Source organism: Paramacrobiotus metropolitanus, unplaced genomic scaffold, assembly GCF_019649055.1.
Source record: "Paramacrobiotus metropolitanus isolate TYO unplaced genomic scaffold, Prichtersi_v1.0 Parri_scaffold0000001, whole genome shotgun sequence".
Taxonomy (NCBI): domain Eukaryota; kingdom Metazoa; phylum Tardigrada; class Eutardigrada; order Parachela; family Macrobiotidae; genus Paramacrobiotus; species Paramacrobiotus metropolitanus.
Window position 1 is genome coordinate 1,588,733 of NW_026570221.1, and position 14,182 is coordinate 1,602,914.

General features: G+C 40.9%; 3 protein-coding genes across 6 annotated transcripts; all 3 read left to right on the forward strand.

Moving 5' to 3' along the window:
* The first annotated feature begins 997 nt into the window (after nt 1-997).
* LOC129591904 (CUB and peptidase domain-containing protein 2-like) lies at nt 998-3,334 on the forward strand. The gene is made up of 8 exons (XM_055488157.1): nt 998-1,178; nt 1,342-1,418; nt 1,679-1,765; nt 1,860-1,927; nt 2,010-2,157; nt 2,486-2,736; nt 2,822-2,908; nt 2,981-3,334. The coding sequence occupies exons 1-8, from the start codon at nt 1,094-1,096 to the stop codon at nt 3,069-3,071; spliced, it is 894 nt and encodes a 297-aa protein (XP_055344132.1). The 5' UTR covers nt 998-1,093; the 3' UTR covers nt 3,072-3,334.
* An 866-nt stretch (nt 3,335-4,200) lies between these two features.
* On the forward strand, nt 4,201-6,706 carry LOC129591072 (trypsin-2-like). The gene is made up of 8 exons (XM_055486989.1): nt 4,201-4,443; nt 4,825-4,889; nt 5,135-5,242; nt 5,304-5,362; nt 5,611-5,767; nt 5,977-6,230; nt 6,318-6,404; nt 6,481-6,706. The coding sequence occupies exons 1-8, from the start codon at nt 4,362-4,364 to the stop codon at nt 6,569-6,571; spliced, it is 903 nt and encodes a 300-aa protein (XP_055342964.1). The 5' UTR covers nt 4,201-4,361; the 3' UTR covers nt 6,572-6,706.
* Nucleotides 6,707-8,728: 2,022 nt separating this feature from the next.
* On the forward strand, nt 8,729-13,758 carry LOC129584474 (rac GTPase-activating protein 1-like). 4 transcript variants are annotated; one of them, XM_055477056.1, is made up of 12 exons: nt 8,729-9,158; nt 9,488-9,635; nt 9,964-10,149; nt 10,410-10,587; nt 10,647-10,848; nt 11,367-11,728; nt 12,058-12,237; nt 12,301-12,412; nt 12,475-12,568; nt 12,827-13,095; nt 13,217-13,310; nt 13,399-13,758. In XM_055477056.1, exons 1-12 carry the CDS (start codon nt 9,017-9,019, stop codon nt 13,463-13,465), a joined length of 2,034 nt encoding a protein of 677 aa, XP_055333031.1. In that variant the 5' UTR covers nt 8,729-9,016; the 3' UTR covers nt 13,466-13,758. The 4 variants fall into 4 exon arrangements, with proteins under 4 accessions (XP_055333031.1, XP_055333837.1, XP_055334626.1 ...); XM_055477862.1 differs by having other exon boundaries at nt 12,301-12,400; XM_055478651.1 differs by having other exon boundaries at nt 11,367-11,473.
* The last annotated feature ends 424 nt before the right edge of the window (nt 13,759-14,182 follow it).

Consider the following 14,182-nt stretch of genomic DNA (forward strand, 5'->3'; position numbering starts at 1 on the left):
CTTGTACAACCGGTAAAAGCCTAAAAGGTAGCGACTGCTTACAGCAGCTGCATGCGTCATTTTTATCGCTTCCTTCTAATCACCACCACATGGCCGGACTTTGGACAAGAACCTTAAAAGAGATTCCATGAATGGAAGATGTTATGAATTTGTTGTGATGAGGTATCTAGCTTGTTTGTTGCTCATGCACGCCCATCTTTTGCACATTCTGGAAACCACGACGGCACTCGTCGACCGACCGGTCAGTTCGTCCGGCATCAACGTTACAAGCAGAATTATTTTTCGCGTATTATCAAACCGGGGTATTTTGTTAGCAATAAAGCTGCCAAAAATAGTTCAGTAGCTACGCAGATTAGTCTTAAACAAATTAGATCAAGTCAACTACAATACACCAGTTGCATGTGTTTAGTGAGAAAGGTTAAGTTTGTACGTACCGTGAAAAGGATCAGTTAACCCTACGTACACGCGGTTCTGATACGGTCACCTCAAGAAAGTTTTGTTCTAACGATATCATCATATTTTGAATATTGTGGAAAGGAAAATCTTCATCAGTTTAAATAAAGGAAACGAAGCTAATTAAGTACAGCGCGCCTTCACTACTAGAATTCGAGCCACAGTGACTCGGTAGAATGAGTTAATTAATAATGCATGTAATTGTACACTTTCCGATATCAATGTGCCACGCACAATTTCCATTGTACGATGTACAATACTCGGTATTGTCCATGGTCTTGAACTTCGCTGTTATCACTACTATTGTTTAAAGTAAGTATAATCGCTGAATCGACGCTGATTAGAGTGTCTGCCGCTGTAAACAATGAAAGCGTAAACTTTATATATAATTATGCAGTACTTCATACGCAGTTAGAAGTGATAACCGCGCAACAATACCACATTAAAGGATTGTTAAACGTGTTTCACATTCAACTGATGCTGATAACACTATCGCGTGCTTATTGTCTCCTGTTTTTGAATCACGTTTGCCGTTTCGTGTTGTACATTGCCTTCCTCAAGCAGCAGTTGCTGTGAGCGTCAGAAATTCTTGTATACAAATATAATTCTGGAATCATCGTCGATCATTTCAGAAACTAAAATGCGTATCACAGCGGGATTATTGTTAATTATTGCCACTGGAGCGCTGTGTGCGCCTTCCGGTTCCCAAGGCGGTCCAAGAGCAGGTGCGTACGCCATGCAGTGTAATTACGAGTAACATAGATTTTCCGTATTCGGATATAATCTGGGCCTATCTGGCAAACACTACAAATAACCACCAACTTTTTAAATTGTGCGTACTTAATACTAAAAGATAGTGTTGTTGATTTATCAAAGCTTTTATTGTAGACACCTGCGGAAAGGTCGCTATTGGTCAACGCAATAATGTGCAAAGTTTCATCAACAAGATCGTCGGTGGATCAGAAGTAAGTTCCTGTGAAATTTTTCAAAGCTTCGATCGTTACCCAAGTACTTTGTTTATATTAACTACGCGCAATATTATTACTTGTATGGCTTTAGGAACACAAAAGCTGAGAGTTTTTGTTGTTTAAACCGCAGTTAGAACCGCGATATCGTACGCGGCTAACCAGCCAAAGCTCCAATCTTTCAACTCTGATAACTTTTTCCATGTTTCTTGTGGTTGACACACTTGTAATACCGCTTTTCCATATATATATTTTATTAGGCGACACCATACAGCTGGCCATGGCAAGTTGGGCTTCGGTTAAGGCTCCCGGGAAACAGCCCAATATTTTTCTGTGGTGGCTCCATCGTGAGTTATTAATTCTGGTCACACGGATGCATAGTGCATACCTTACTTTTCTTCGGATTAATGTATATTAATTGGCATTATTTGAATGCCGCAGATTGCTAAAAAATGGGTTATTACTGCTGGACATTGTTGTGACTTGGAACAACTGCACCCGGCGTATGGGTAATATTACCAATACAACATACATAATACAGTTGCTGCAAGTGTCTAGTTTTTGATTATCCTCATTTACACGTTATTGTAGGGGATCTATGGAAGTATTCGTTGGGACACACCGAAAGCAGAATGTCCAGTACAATGACGTATTTGCAGTTAGACGATTCATTAAGCATCCCTACTATTCCATGACCCCCATGATTGTCAACGACATGTGTTTGCTCGAGCTTGAACGGGTAAGCGTCAGATGTGACACCAGTACAATATTAATTAAAACAATACAATTATTTTCGCAGTAAAAGCAACGCCTTTGAATATAAAGCGCAACAAAATTTATAACAGATGAGAAATTCTTGGTGTTTAATTTAAATGGCCTTTCCTGAACTATGAAAACAGCATATATATAAAAAATTATGCAATATGCGGTCAAAGTGCTGTCGCAGACAAAATACATAGCTAAAGCTGGAGTCTATATGCAAAATTATATAGATATGTCGTGCATTCGCTGATGGGAATAATTTTGTGTACGTACAGTATCAGTAGTCAGTACTGTTGTTTCTGTAGGAGCTCACTTACAGCATGCGGGTACAGCCAGTTTGCTTGGCGCAAGGTGAATGGCCAGCGGGCACCGAGTGCTTCGCGTCGGGATGGGGTAGCATCAATTTCTCACCCTCGACATCCATACAGCCCGATGCACTGCAGGAGACCAACGTTCACCTGGTCTCCGAGTCCAGCTGCAGACGGACGTATGACATCGTTCCTAATATCAACATCGGCGACCACACCATTTGCGCCCTGAAACACGGAGCTGGACCGTAAGTCCGTTATATTAGTGCAGAGTAAAACAGTCTGAAAGCGGCCAACTGCATGTCTTATATGTAGTTAATTACTTTTTTACAGGTGTAAGGGTGATAGCGGTGGGCCGCTTGTGTGTCGCCGAGGAGATCGCTGGGAGTTGGTCGGAGTGACATCTGCGGTCTCCATGGCGTACGTATTTAGCCAGATTAGTGTTTACAGAAAACTCTGTGTCGTTACGTAATTGTATAATGGATTTTGCAGGGGCTGTGGTCATCCATTCTTCCCCACGGTTTTCGCTAATGTGGTGACCTTTGGCGAATGGATAACTTCTTACACTGGCACCCTACTGTGATTCCGAACATTTTGTTGGTTTTACAACAGCTGGATGGCGCGGGAACTGTCTGTTTTATACTTTTAGGCAGATCTTTGCCCGTAAAGGGTTGCTGGCCTTTCGTCACATTAAACAATTTACTTATTGTTAGTTAGTCAAATTGATTCGATATTGGTTCAGTTCTGAAGTTGTGGAAATTGTTTGTTAATTCGAATTCTGCATGTTGAAAAATTTAAGAAAATTATGAAAAATGAAGACATTGTATAATAAACATAATAACGTGACCTTATTGCCTAAAGCTTATATATAGAAGCGTATGCGCATATATACAGAGTTTATAGTCTACGTACCTATAAAAGATCCCTCTATCCTTGAAAATGGTCGACTGCACAGGTGCACGGCATCTCTGCTAAAGGTCACGCAACAATATGACAAACAGTCGTGAATGCAAAGCGAGAAACACAAACCCAGAAAGCAAATGCATTGCAGCGACAATCTCCTCCAGAGTTGTGCAAAAATGCAACATAAACAGCGAAGAATCTTTTAAATCGCCGGTGTCTTTATCCCTGCAACACAACAGCGAATTCCGGACTTATATGCAGAACTTCCCCTATAATACAGAAATTGCATTCTGCTCAGTGAGATTAATTGCTTATGCTGGCAAGGCTTGGCAATCGTATGCATGCACGTGCCGCTGTGCTCGTGGCGTAAGTTGCTTTTTACGTAGTTAGTTTTATGCCCCACTGTGTATACGAATCGTGCGAATAAGGTTTGCACTTTGCAATTCTTAATTGAGACGGAAAGCCTGTTATAAGGACCGGATAAATCAAAAGGGCACTTCATCATTGTCATTATGGTCCTAATATGACAATCCTTTGCCAACACACACAGACAAAAAATGGAACATGAACAGAGCAGCTTGTAATCAAAGAATTTGTGGCACAGTAATTCTGCCAAAACTATCAAGAACACTATTCAATGTGCACATTTACGCCAAATGCGCGGATTACGTAATATGTAGTCAGAGATTACCCGTAGCATATCAGTCTTGCTCCATTTTGATGCGCTTGTACTGTATCATAATTTTAGTTTGTTATCACAAAATTATCGCATCGCCCATTAATATTAATATTCTGTTGGTTATGTACTTTCCTTACTGCATTACACGCTCACGTTACCTGCGAAATGGCCAAAGTTGTAAAACTGCTACGCATTCTGTAGTATAAAAGATCCTTCGTTGCATGCATTCTTATTCGTATGTTTAATTGTACGACTACGAACAAATTAGCTTGAGAAACTACATTTCAAAAGATGCAGATCTTGTTGGGGATTTTATTTGGCATCGCTGCTATGGTGGCTAGTGTCCCTACAACATGGTCAGGACACAAGTCAGGTATGTTCATTTTACCGGTATTGCAATTTCTTACTAGCATTAGCAACCGGAAACTGCGCTTTTAGTTCTGTGCGGGCACATAATTTTTAAATGTCACTTGTTGAAGGAGTTAGTACGATGCACACGACAATTATACCAAATAACAACGAAAATGTGAAGGACTGTGATTGCTTATGCACGTAGCAAGCCAGTAAGCGCTTGTCTTGCAGCACACTTTGCTGGCAGCATTTCAGATCGATTTTAGCTGGAAGTGAATAGTCTAATGGCAGTACACAGCGCAAAAGCTCCAGGATGCTGTATTACTGCCTAGTGCAAACAATAGTTTTCCCTCCAAAACATATTATGCGTATCATGACAGCGGTTGATCCCTTTAATTTTAAGGGCTCTCTGGAGAGATACATACCGGCATCGTTAGACACGCTGATAAGATCGTTGGGGGAACCGAAGTAAGTTAGCAGACCACTGGCAATCTAATACACATCATATTCATATACAACGTGGAAATTGCATTTTATGATTCATAATTTTAATGCACCCATTGAAGCTACCTATGTAATATGTACTCGCATATTTATATATAAACTAGTGTACCAGTAGGTACGGAATTAACTGCAAATTGTAGTTGCGAATACCAGGTACCTTATTAAGGCTGTACGGACAAGTAATGAGATTGTTTACTACTTTCTGCAAGGCCACACCCTACAGATGGCCCTGGCAAGTTGGAATTCAGTCAAGAATTGTTGCGGAAGATCCTGACGTTCTTGAAGATCCTCCGGGATTTTTCTGTGGCGGATCTGTTGTACGTTAATATTTGCAAGTGTATTTGGAAACGATCGTAACAATTATCGTTTGTACTGCAGATTGATAAGAAATGGATCCTTACAGCTGGACACTGCTGCGTCCACATGATTGAAACCAGGTAAACAGGAGCAGCGCAGGTGGCTGTTCACTACGTAGCGATAGTAAATAAGAAGCATTCATTTGATAAAAGATAATTATATGTACACTGTACAGTAAATGAAAATCTTTGAGTCATGCTGCTCAAGAGAAAGCAGATAATTCCTAGAGAAATAAGTTGGGATCGCATTTGGGCTGCTACCACATGGCACAGGATCCACGAATTTAAATAAAAGATATTACAATCACCATATTTTCGTACTTTTGAAGGGAATCTGTGGAATTCGAGGTATTTGTTGGAACGCACCGGCGACAGGATGTACAAAGCAGGGATATATATGCCGTCGCCCGCATATTTATACATCCGCACTACTCCAATCCTGAAACCGGTGGTGCTAATGATATATGTCTGCTTGAGCTTGAACGGGTAAAGGTCAAAAATTATCCGGCAAAATTTAATGCTTTCAAATGCTGCTGCTCGCATACCGTAAATTACTAATGCAAGAAAATTAAAATACTTATTTAAAATTCGTGGAACGGTTAAGCATAGCAGATTATCTCAATGTACTTATATGGAAGCTGCTTGCGCAAAGGTCGTTGCAATCTGATGCCAACGAAACTGTGCGATGTATACAGGAAGTCACATTCAATCAGCGAGTACAACCAGTGCGCCTGACCCACAGCGTTTGGCCAGCCGGGACGGAGTGCTGGACCTCGGGATGGGGCAGTATTAATTTCATGGTGACAACGGTAATACAGGCGGATGCCCTGCAGAACACCCCAGTCAGTCTGGTGTCGGAGAACAACTGCCGCAACGCGTATGTTGCTGCTGGTGTCTACATGAACATCGGCTCGCATTCGGTGTGCGCCCTCAGGGCCGGAGCGGGACCGTACGTTGGACCACAGAATTCGCATTTGAAAATTCAACATTGCATTGCATATAATAACATGGATAAAGTCGTTTTTGATCATTGCAGGTGCCGCACCGATAGTGGTGGACCTCTGATGTGTCAGCGAGGAAATCAATGGGAGCTGGTTGGCGTTACTTCCGGTGGTAGTCCGTAGTAAGCAACTTTGCAGAGAATCGCTATACTGTATTCGTATTCTATGCTCTCACATTCTATATTTTCTTTTTTGTAGTGGCTGCGGTCATCCATTATTCCCCTCGCTTTTTGCCAATGTGGTGAATTTCAGAGATTGGATAAGCAGTACCACCGGCATCCCTTTCTAGCCACGGCAGATTATAATATAAGAAAAAATATACGATACGAACAAACGAAAAGATATAATATTTGGCTTGGTTTTATGTGGAAATATTCATCCAGCGAGTAGCATCGCGGAATTTGAGTGTGTGAGAAACTGTAAATAAAACAGAAGTGATATAAGCTGTACCGGCAGCCTGCAGTGACTGCGTCATATAAACATAAACAACCGTTTCCTATCTAAACGCTGTTAAGCTTTGCCGTATTAAACTTACATTATTTTACTTACCTGTAAAATAATTTTCCCGTTCCACAACTTTCCATTTTTTCATATTCATACAGCAAACAGCCGCTTTAAGATAGAAAACGCAGTAAAGTGGTGCTTTGCAAGAATAATTAATTAATTACTTACACAAACATCCGAATCCTCACACAATTCCAAAATTCATCGCAATAAAAGGCGCTGGGGAAACAAATATGTGCAGCACAAAACTATTATACTGCAATGGCAACTTCTAAGCTGCCCCTAGTGGGTTAGATTAATTCACCGGTACCACGATAAAACGAGGCTTGATGGTTCGTCGGTAATTACCCAGATCATAAGTAAATTACCATCTTACGTAACGCGCAAATTCAGGAACACCATCATCAGTTTAATCAGAATCAGAGCATGTGCAAGAGCAAGCTTAAGGGCAAGAGCAAAAACATGTGGGAAAGTAAACCGTCTGCCGGTCGAGGCAGCGTGAGCACGTCTACTGATTTCATATCCAGAAAAGTCAGAACATCTCAGAATTCTTCATAACCGATAACATGGATCACAATTCTATTGAGATAGGCGGTACATCTGTTCCCGGTTGAGTTGTTAGTTAACTAACAGATTCCTCTACCCTTTGGAGATTGCCTAGTGCACAGTTCACAGTTGCACGCACGGCATTTGTGCCAAAGGTCCCGGCAGAATACGGCAAACACTAGTGAATGCAAAACGAGAAATACAAATTAAGCTAGAGCAAAATCGACTATTGTATCTCCACACAGATGCAAAAATGCGATATGCTAGTACATAAATGGTGAAGTTTCGTTGAGGTGCCGGCGTCTATTTTTTTCAACACAATTGCAACAGCGAATTTTTTAGTTTCGACGCTCGAAGTACAGACTGAATTGTTCTTCCAGTCCGTAGTAAAATACTCTGGAGTCGGTAGACTCTGTACTACTCTGTTTATATAAATTAAATAATTTTAATTTACTACAATGTAGACAATGTAGAGCAGCAATGCACCACCAGCCGCTGATTACCGTAATATAACCTGCAGTATCCAGTGATAGCCTTTAACTTTCTAGTTTCTAACAGTTGTATCGGAAGCGTTTATTATTAGGTGACCACTCCGTACACACCCTTTCACACCCTTTCACTCCGTACACAACCTTTTGCACTCCCTTTCATTCTGTGCACAACCTTTTTGCGCACTACCCTTCACTCGGTGCACTACCAAACTTTTATAAATATTATATATATTATACTTAAATACTTGTAATCTATATTACTTCAGAAAAGCAAAACTACAAAAAAATATTACTACTTTTTTGCAACATCATGGGACCGTTCCGACGAAGATGTCCTGGTGTATGACAGCGTCGGCAAGTAACTCACGTAGCAAGCGAAGATTTAATAAACAAGTGTTACGGAGCAGGTCTTGCGGAGATTAGGGTGAAAACGTTGCTGTTCCAAATAAAAAAACGGTCGAGATTGCGCGTTTTTTTTATTCCAGAAATAACTCTGCTGTGAAAAAATTAAAAAAATTTAAAAGGTTGTGTACGGAATGAAAGGTAGCGCAAAAAGGTTGTGCACGGAATGAAAGGGAGTGCAAAAGGTTGTGTACGGAGTGAAAGGGTGTGTACGGAGTGGTCACCTTATTATTATTAGTTTTAATAACTTTGCATTATACTTGTTTCAAACAAGTGAGTAGTTGTTTGCTATTTACTACTTCTACTTGTACAGCGAATCCAGTGTAAGTACTTAATTCAATGTATTATAGTGAGGTGGCATTCAGTGTTGCAATAAGAACCCTCTCGGGGTGCCGGTTTCGTATACGGTTGCCTGTCTGATTTACTTCCGCTCGTTACGCTTCGCATAAAGTTGGCTTTGTTCGCATGCGGATTTGGCTTGACAGTTGCGAACTCAACGCTGTCTGTGGATCACTGGATCTGCTGAATTATTTTGTTTTTCGTGCTTTGGCTGAGCTTACTGTTAGCCGATGATCGCCCATGATTTTTAAACTGAATTTGAGTGTAATTAATTTCTGCTAAACTGCCATTTTTCTCGCGTTATAGCCGTGGCACATTAAATCCGTTCGTTGATTTTTCTGAAGTCCCAACAGTCCCTGAATAACTGCAGCGTACTGTGTTTATCAGATGCGAGTAACAGTGTAACTGTTTACCTGTGTCAGGCTGTGTGTGATTGGTGAAACGGCTAGAAAATGGCTAGAAACACTGCTCATGACGCTGACAGTCCCGTAGACTCAGCTAACTCCGCGGACTCGGAATTTGCTGATCTCCTTGGAATGTATCTAGACATTCAACAGGGATACCATTCCCTTGTCAGCGAATGTCTGGAAACAGGTGAGTTGCCATTGAAGCACATTAAAATTTTCTTAAGTTTCTTTGTTCCATAGAAAATGTCAGTTATAACGCTTCTGTTCCGCTTTTCGCTGGGCTGGTGACATGTTTTGGATTTTGTAGATCAGACTAGTTTTCGTTTTTGGTCGGATAACGAATGATAAATCATAAATGATAAATAGAACTAAAGGTTAATTAGTAACCCTGATACGCTGCAATAATTACATAATCGTAAAATGAACAGTACTTTGTGGAAGTGAAAAAGCGCTTGTTGAAATCTGTGCTGTGCTGTGCTGGAGATGTGATTTATCAAAATGCTTCTTTTTTCACAGAGGAAATTTTCCTGGATATGGTGCGACACGAAGACGAGCATGTGCGACGTCAGTGGTACATTGCCAGCAGTCAAGTGAATCAGTACCAGAAAGCATCCGAATCTGAAGATCACAGCACTCGCAATCAGGGAATTATTAGGAATATTCGGTACGAATCATGCGCTGTATGGGATTCCTAAAATACTTGTGATAAAATATTATTGTGCCACTATTAATTATTATTGTCTGTGTAAGCACTAAGCAGAATTGAAGTGGCTTTGCCAATCGAGACTTGTTGACATGGGTTAGTTTTTCAGAAAGCAGTCAATGCAGTTCTCATCGAATATTTTCATTTTTTTCCATTAGGCGAATTGTTTATCGCTGTATGCACGTTTTATTTTCATAAATGCGTTTTTAAAATAATGGTTTCTGTGTGCTTAAAGAGTTAAAGGAAAGAAGGAATTCGATATACCAATAATTTAACTTTGATTTGACAGCGCGCAGCTGCAGAACGAAATGGATCGCCGCTTGGAGGCTGAAGATCGCATCCAGATGTTCGAACGCCTGTTTGACCGCTTTAAAACGGTCCTGGAAAGCGGCATGGTCACGGATGAGGAACGACAGCGTTTGTTCCGCTCTATGAATGAAGTATCGCAAGGCCGAAGTGGACCGAGCCGCGTGTGGTGAGGTTTTATTACTGTGCTAGATTATCCAAATTTGTCCCTTTTTTGTAGTTAATTATTTGTTATTTCTCCGTGAGCCGGCTGTCTTTTGTATACACTGCGCTCATACATATTAAAATTTGTCGACTTCTTCCGTTTAGTTCATATTTTCGATTGTGAATTAATTGTGAATTTTTGGCGGATTAAATAAGGAGTTTTTAAGCTGGAAATACGAAACACTTATATATAACTAATATTTATAACCGTGTGGTTTCCTGCAGGACGGGCATCCGTAAATCAGAGGACATCGATGCGGGACGGATTTCTTTCGATCAGAGCGATGACGAAGTGCTTGATGAAGAGGATGAAATGGACGTCCAGGAAGATATTCAGACCACTACTCGGCGCATCAGTGTGAAAAACGATTCCGGAGAAATGACCAAATTCGCTAAACTGATTGTAAGCCCTTCACGCCATTTTCTCGATGCGGAATTTGATTGCGAATTCTGTCTATGTAGGAAAGAGGCGATGGAGATGTGGAGATCATTTCGAAGACACACGTCCGCATCCCGGAGAACGGTGCTCCGATTGAGGCGCGAACATCCCTGTCGACGCGACCGCGACGCTCCGTGGCCTTCGCCGATGTGCGCGATGGTCGTCGTAGTCAGAGTGTTCCGCGTTTGAGTAGCGAGCAGACCACTGGACAGCGCATCCGACGAAGTAAGATATTAAAAATTAGCTGTACACATTTTGTGATCGCCTGTAACGTGAAACAAAATGACTTAGTGATTGTTCATTTTACAGTAAATATATCAAATATATTGAGAGTTAATTTGATTATTAATTTAATAACTGTTGTTTTAACTTGAATTAGCACAGCTATTTTAAGAGCGATAAAGAAACAGTGATTTATTTACTTGAAACAGAAACATAAAAATGGGTAACGTTAAAAATAATAATTACACTCTGAGTGTAATTATTATTTTTAACGTTACCCATTTTTAACGTTTTTAACTATTATTGCTACTCGCAAGTCAGCAGCTACGCAGAGAACTACTATCTTAACATTATAAAATTAATACTTCTTGGAATAGCTCTAAGGTTTTTACTGTATTCGCATGAATGATAATAACTGCGATCATAAGGTACGAGTATAGTAACGATATAATAACTAGGATAGTTATGACAGTAACTACGATTTCAGTAATGTAATAAACGTTGTGTTGGTGGTTTTGCAGGCAACGAGACAACTTTTCTCAGTTGCGATGCGTCCAGTCAAGGCGGCAGCGATGCAGATTCCATCGCCAACGTGCCCGGTCCGTCGGAGATGCCCCGCGCGGAGGTAGTCAGCGGCATCCTAAATCGCCGCCGGTCCCGCTCCGTGGGCGGTGGTTTGGATGTTCATCATGATTTTGTGTCCAAGCGGATGTGGTATGACACCAAATGTACGCACTGCCGCTTTCCAGTCCGTTTCGGGCGCGTGGGGCTGGTGTGTTCCGACTGTCGGATGGTGGTGCATGACGCCTGCCAGGCCCTTATCACGACACCGTGTGCCCCGGAGCGGGATCGACCGAATGCCGATCAGTCCAGCGGCAAATGGGTGCCTTTGTGTTCCTTAGTTAAAAAATTAATTTTAGTAATATTGCTGTTTTATTATTATTGTTTCTCTTTTAAAAATAATTTTAATATTATGGTTTTCTTTTTATTAATATTAATGACACTGCAGGGGTGCAAATGCGTAGGCGTATGACTATTCAGCTAATTCTCTGTATCTTTAGCTTTTTTTGAATAATTTTCTCAACAATTCGCAAGAAATTCGTTTTTTGCTCGCCAAAAATTTAGCTGTAGCCATTTGTGTCATAAAAACATTCAGGTGATTTGAAATTTTGTGCGGTTATAGTGCGCAATTGCATGTTCAAGTTTTTGCAGATTGATTTGAATAAAATCGCTCCGACCGAAACTCCACGCGTCCCCACTATGTTCGTGCAGTTGGTGCGCTTCATAGAGCGACATCTCAACGAAGAAGGTTTATATCGAGTTCCCGGATCGGTCGACCAAGTGAAAAAGCTCAAACGGGATCTGCTGAAAAATAAATTTGAATTTCGGAAGGTACGGGTAGCTGGAAAAAAAGTACATGGAGATTAGAAACTGCAAGGCTGCTTTACTTGGTAGGATGATCTGCGCGATGTGCATGTGGCGTGTAGTTTGCTGAAGAATCTCATCTCGGGATTAAATGAGCCCTTGCTTACATACCAATTATGGCCGGAGTTCAGTAAGATTGCCTGTACGTTTCGTTGGCTAACTTTACATTTGCAGTGTATTTAATAATTGTTATCCACTGTGTAGCATCGGCGAACATGGACGAATTTTATCGCCTAATCAACAAGCTGCCGCCGGTCAACCGCGAGACATTAGCGTATCTGATGCTGCATTTCAGAAAGTAAATAAATCCTATTTTAGTGCAGTAATTATTCTTGAATTAGTTCGCAGTGTTTTTCCAGTTTTTTTTTTAAATTTTCGCAGTTTTTACTGTGGCTTAGTAATAGGTTTTGATAAAACAGGTCACATATTTTACATATCTCAGTGAATAGTTCTATTAATGACATTACAGCAATAAATCGTCCGTAAAATGTTTATTTGTAATCACAATTGGCTAGTAATTCATTTGAGATATGATTGGACGTCTTCGCGATTGTAGGATCACCCAGGCGCCGAATGTGCGGATGCCGGCGACCAATTTGGTGAAGGCGATCGCTCCGACCATCGTGGGCAACTCGCGTCCGCAGGAGCAGATGACGCCGCAGATGCTGACGGCCGAGACCTTCCGTGCTCAGATCATCATGAGCAAGCTGTTGGATATCCACGTTCGTTTCTGGGAAGACATGATCCGCGGTGGACCGGCCGGATCCGGCTCCTCGAATGGCACAAACTATCACGCTCACAATTCACCGGATTCAGCGCGTCCAGGTGCGAAAAAAAGCTGGATTATTTTTGTAAATTATTTGACCACAATTCTTCCGATTTTTGTATTGCTGAATTATAAAATAAGATTCACCTTCTGATTAAGATTTGGGTTTTTTGGGAGCAGCTCCCGCTGATCGTCTGGTGCAGAATGGATTGGCCGGATTCCGGGAGAACGGCAATTCGTTCTCCAATGTCGCTAGGTCTATTTTCGGCAACAGGTGAGCGGATGAATAGGTGCTTTTTACTGCCGGCAAATTCATTCATTCCTTCGATTGATTAGAGCATAATTGTTGGCGGTTTTTGCAGTAGGAACAATCTGTCGAAATCCAACATGGAGCCATCGTACTTCCGCTCGCCCACCATGGCAGACTAGATCCTTCTTTAGTTTAAAGTCTGTCTTTTTATGGCTGCATATGTACGGATAATGATTTGGTTTTTTTTTATCGTAGTGGCGTTTTACGGTCCTAGTTCTTGCAGTGAAATATAATGAAATAATTGTTTTTCTGCTATATTTGTTCGCTCAGTGCCTTATTTTGATTGCGATGAATTTTAGAATTATGAAAGAATTCAGGCATTTGTATAATTGATTGCTTTTGTCAAATAGCGATGTGCTGCGTTTTGTTTTTAGAGCGGCAATGTTTGCTGCGCGAATAAATAAGCTGCAATCGGGAATGCTATTATTATCGAGCGGAAGAAAGTACAAATAAATAACGTTATTAGAAGAACGTTAAAAATTGAAGGAAACGTGAAGTTCATCATCATAAAGAATGAATAATTAAGAAAAACCAGACCGAGTATGAAATTTAATTGGATCTTAATTGTCGTTTGTCCACGCACCTGTGGTAATGGTTGCCGATTTTCCATTTTATTTTTTGGTTTGAAAAATACTCAATGAATATAGAGAAACTGTTCACGCATTACATCAGCTGTCTTTACAATTGACAATTCAAAACATAAGGCCATTGAAAAATCCATCCGATATTTCACTTGTTTACTGCATGAGTAGCAGCACAAAATACAAACAGCGACGTGATACACAGTACGTGAAGAATCTGCTGCTGCAGTCACTTTTACCTATTCTCCTGGAGTG

What these genes read in the sequence shown, in the direction of transcription:
- LOC129584474 (XM_055477056.1), top strand. Translation starts at nt 9,017, where the DNA reads ATGGCTAGAAACACTGCTCATGACGCTGACAGTCCCGTAGACTCAGCT. An exon ending in CAGCGAATGTCTGGAAACAG is followed by an intron (nt 9,159 to 9,487) that starts GTGAGTTGCCAT and finishes CTTTTTTCACAG; the next exon opens with AGGAAATTTTCCTGGATATG. An exon ending in AGTGGACCGAGCCGCGTGTG is followed by an intron (nt 10,150 to 10,409) that starts GTGAGGTTTTAT and finishes GGTTTCCTGCAG; the next exon opens with GACGGGCATCCGTAAATCAG.
- LOC129591904 (XM_055488157.1), top strand. Translation starts at nt 1,094, where the DNA reads ATGCGTATCACAGCGGGATTATTGTTAATTATTGCCACTGGAGCGCTG. An exon ending in CAACTGCACCCGGCGTATGG is followed by an intron (nt 1,928 to 2,009) that starts GTAATATTACCA and finishes ACGTTATTGTAG; the next exon opens with GGGATCTATGGAAGTATTCG. An exon ending in ACATCTGCGGTCTCCATGGC is followed by an intron (nt 2,909 to 2,980) that starts GTACGTATTTAG and finishes TGGATTTTGCAG; the next exon opens with GGGCTGTGGTCATCCATTCT.
- LOC129591072 (XM_055486989.1), top strand. Translation starts at nt 4,362, where the DNA reads ATGCAGATCTTGTTGGGGATTTTATTTGGCATCGCTGCTATGGTGGCT. An exon ending in ATGGTCAGGACACAAGTCAG is followed by an intron (nt 4,444 to 4,824) that starts GTATGTTCATTT and finishes TTTAATTTTAAG; the next exon opens with GGCTCTCTGGAGAGATACAT. An exon ending in TTTTCTGTGGCGGATCTGTT is followed by an intron (nt 5,243 to 5,303) that starts GTACGTTAATAT and finishes TTTGTACTGCAG; the next exon opens with ATTGATAAGAAATGGATCCT.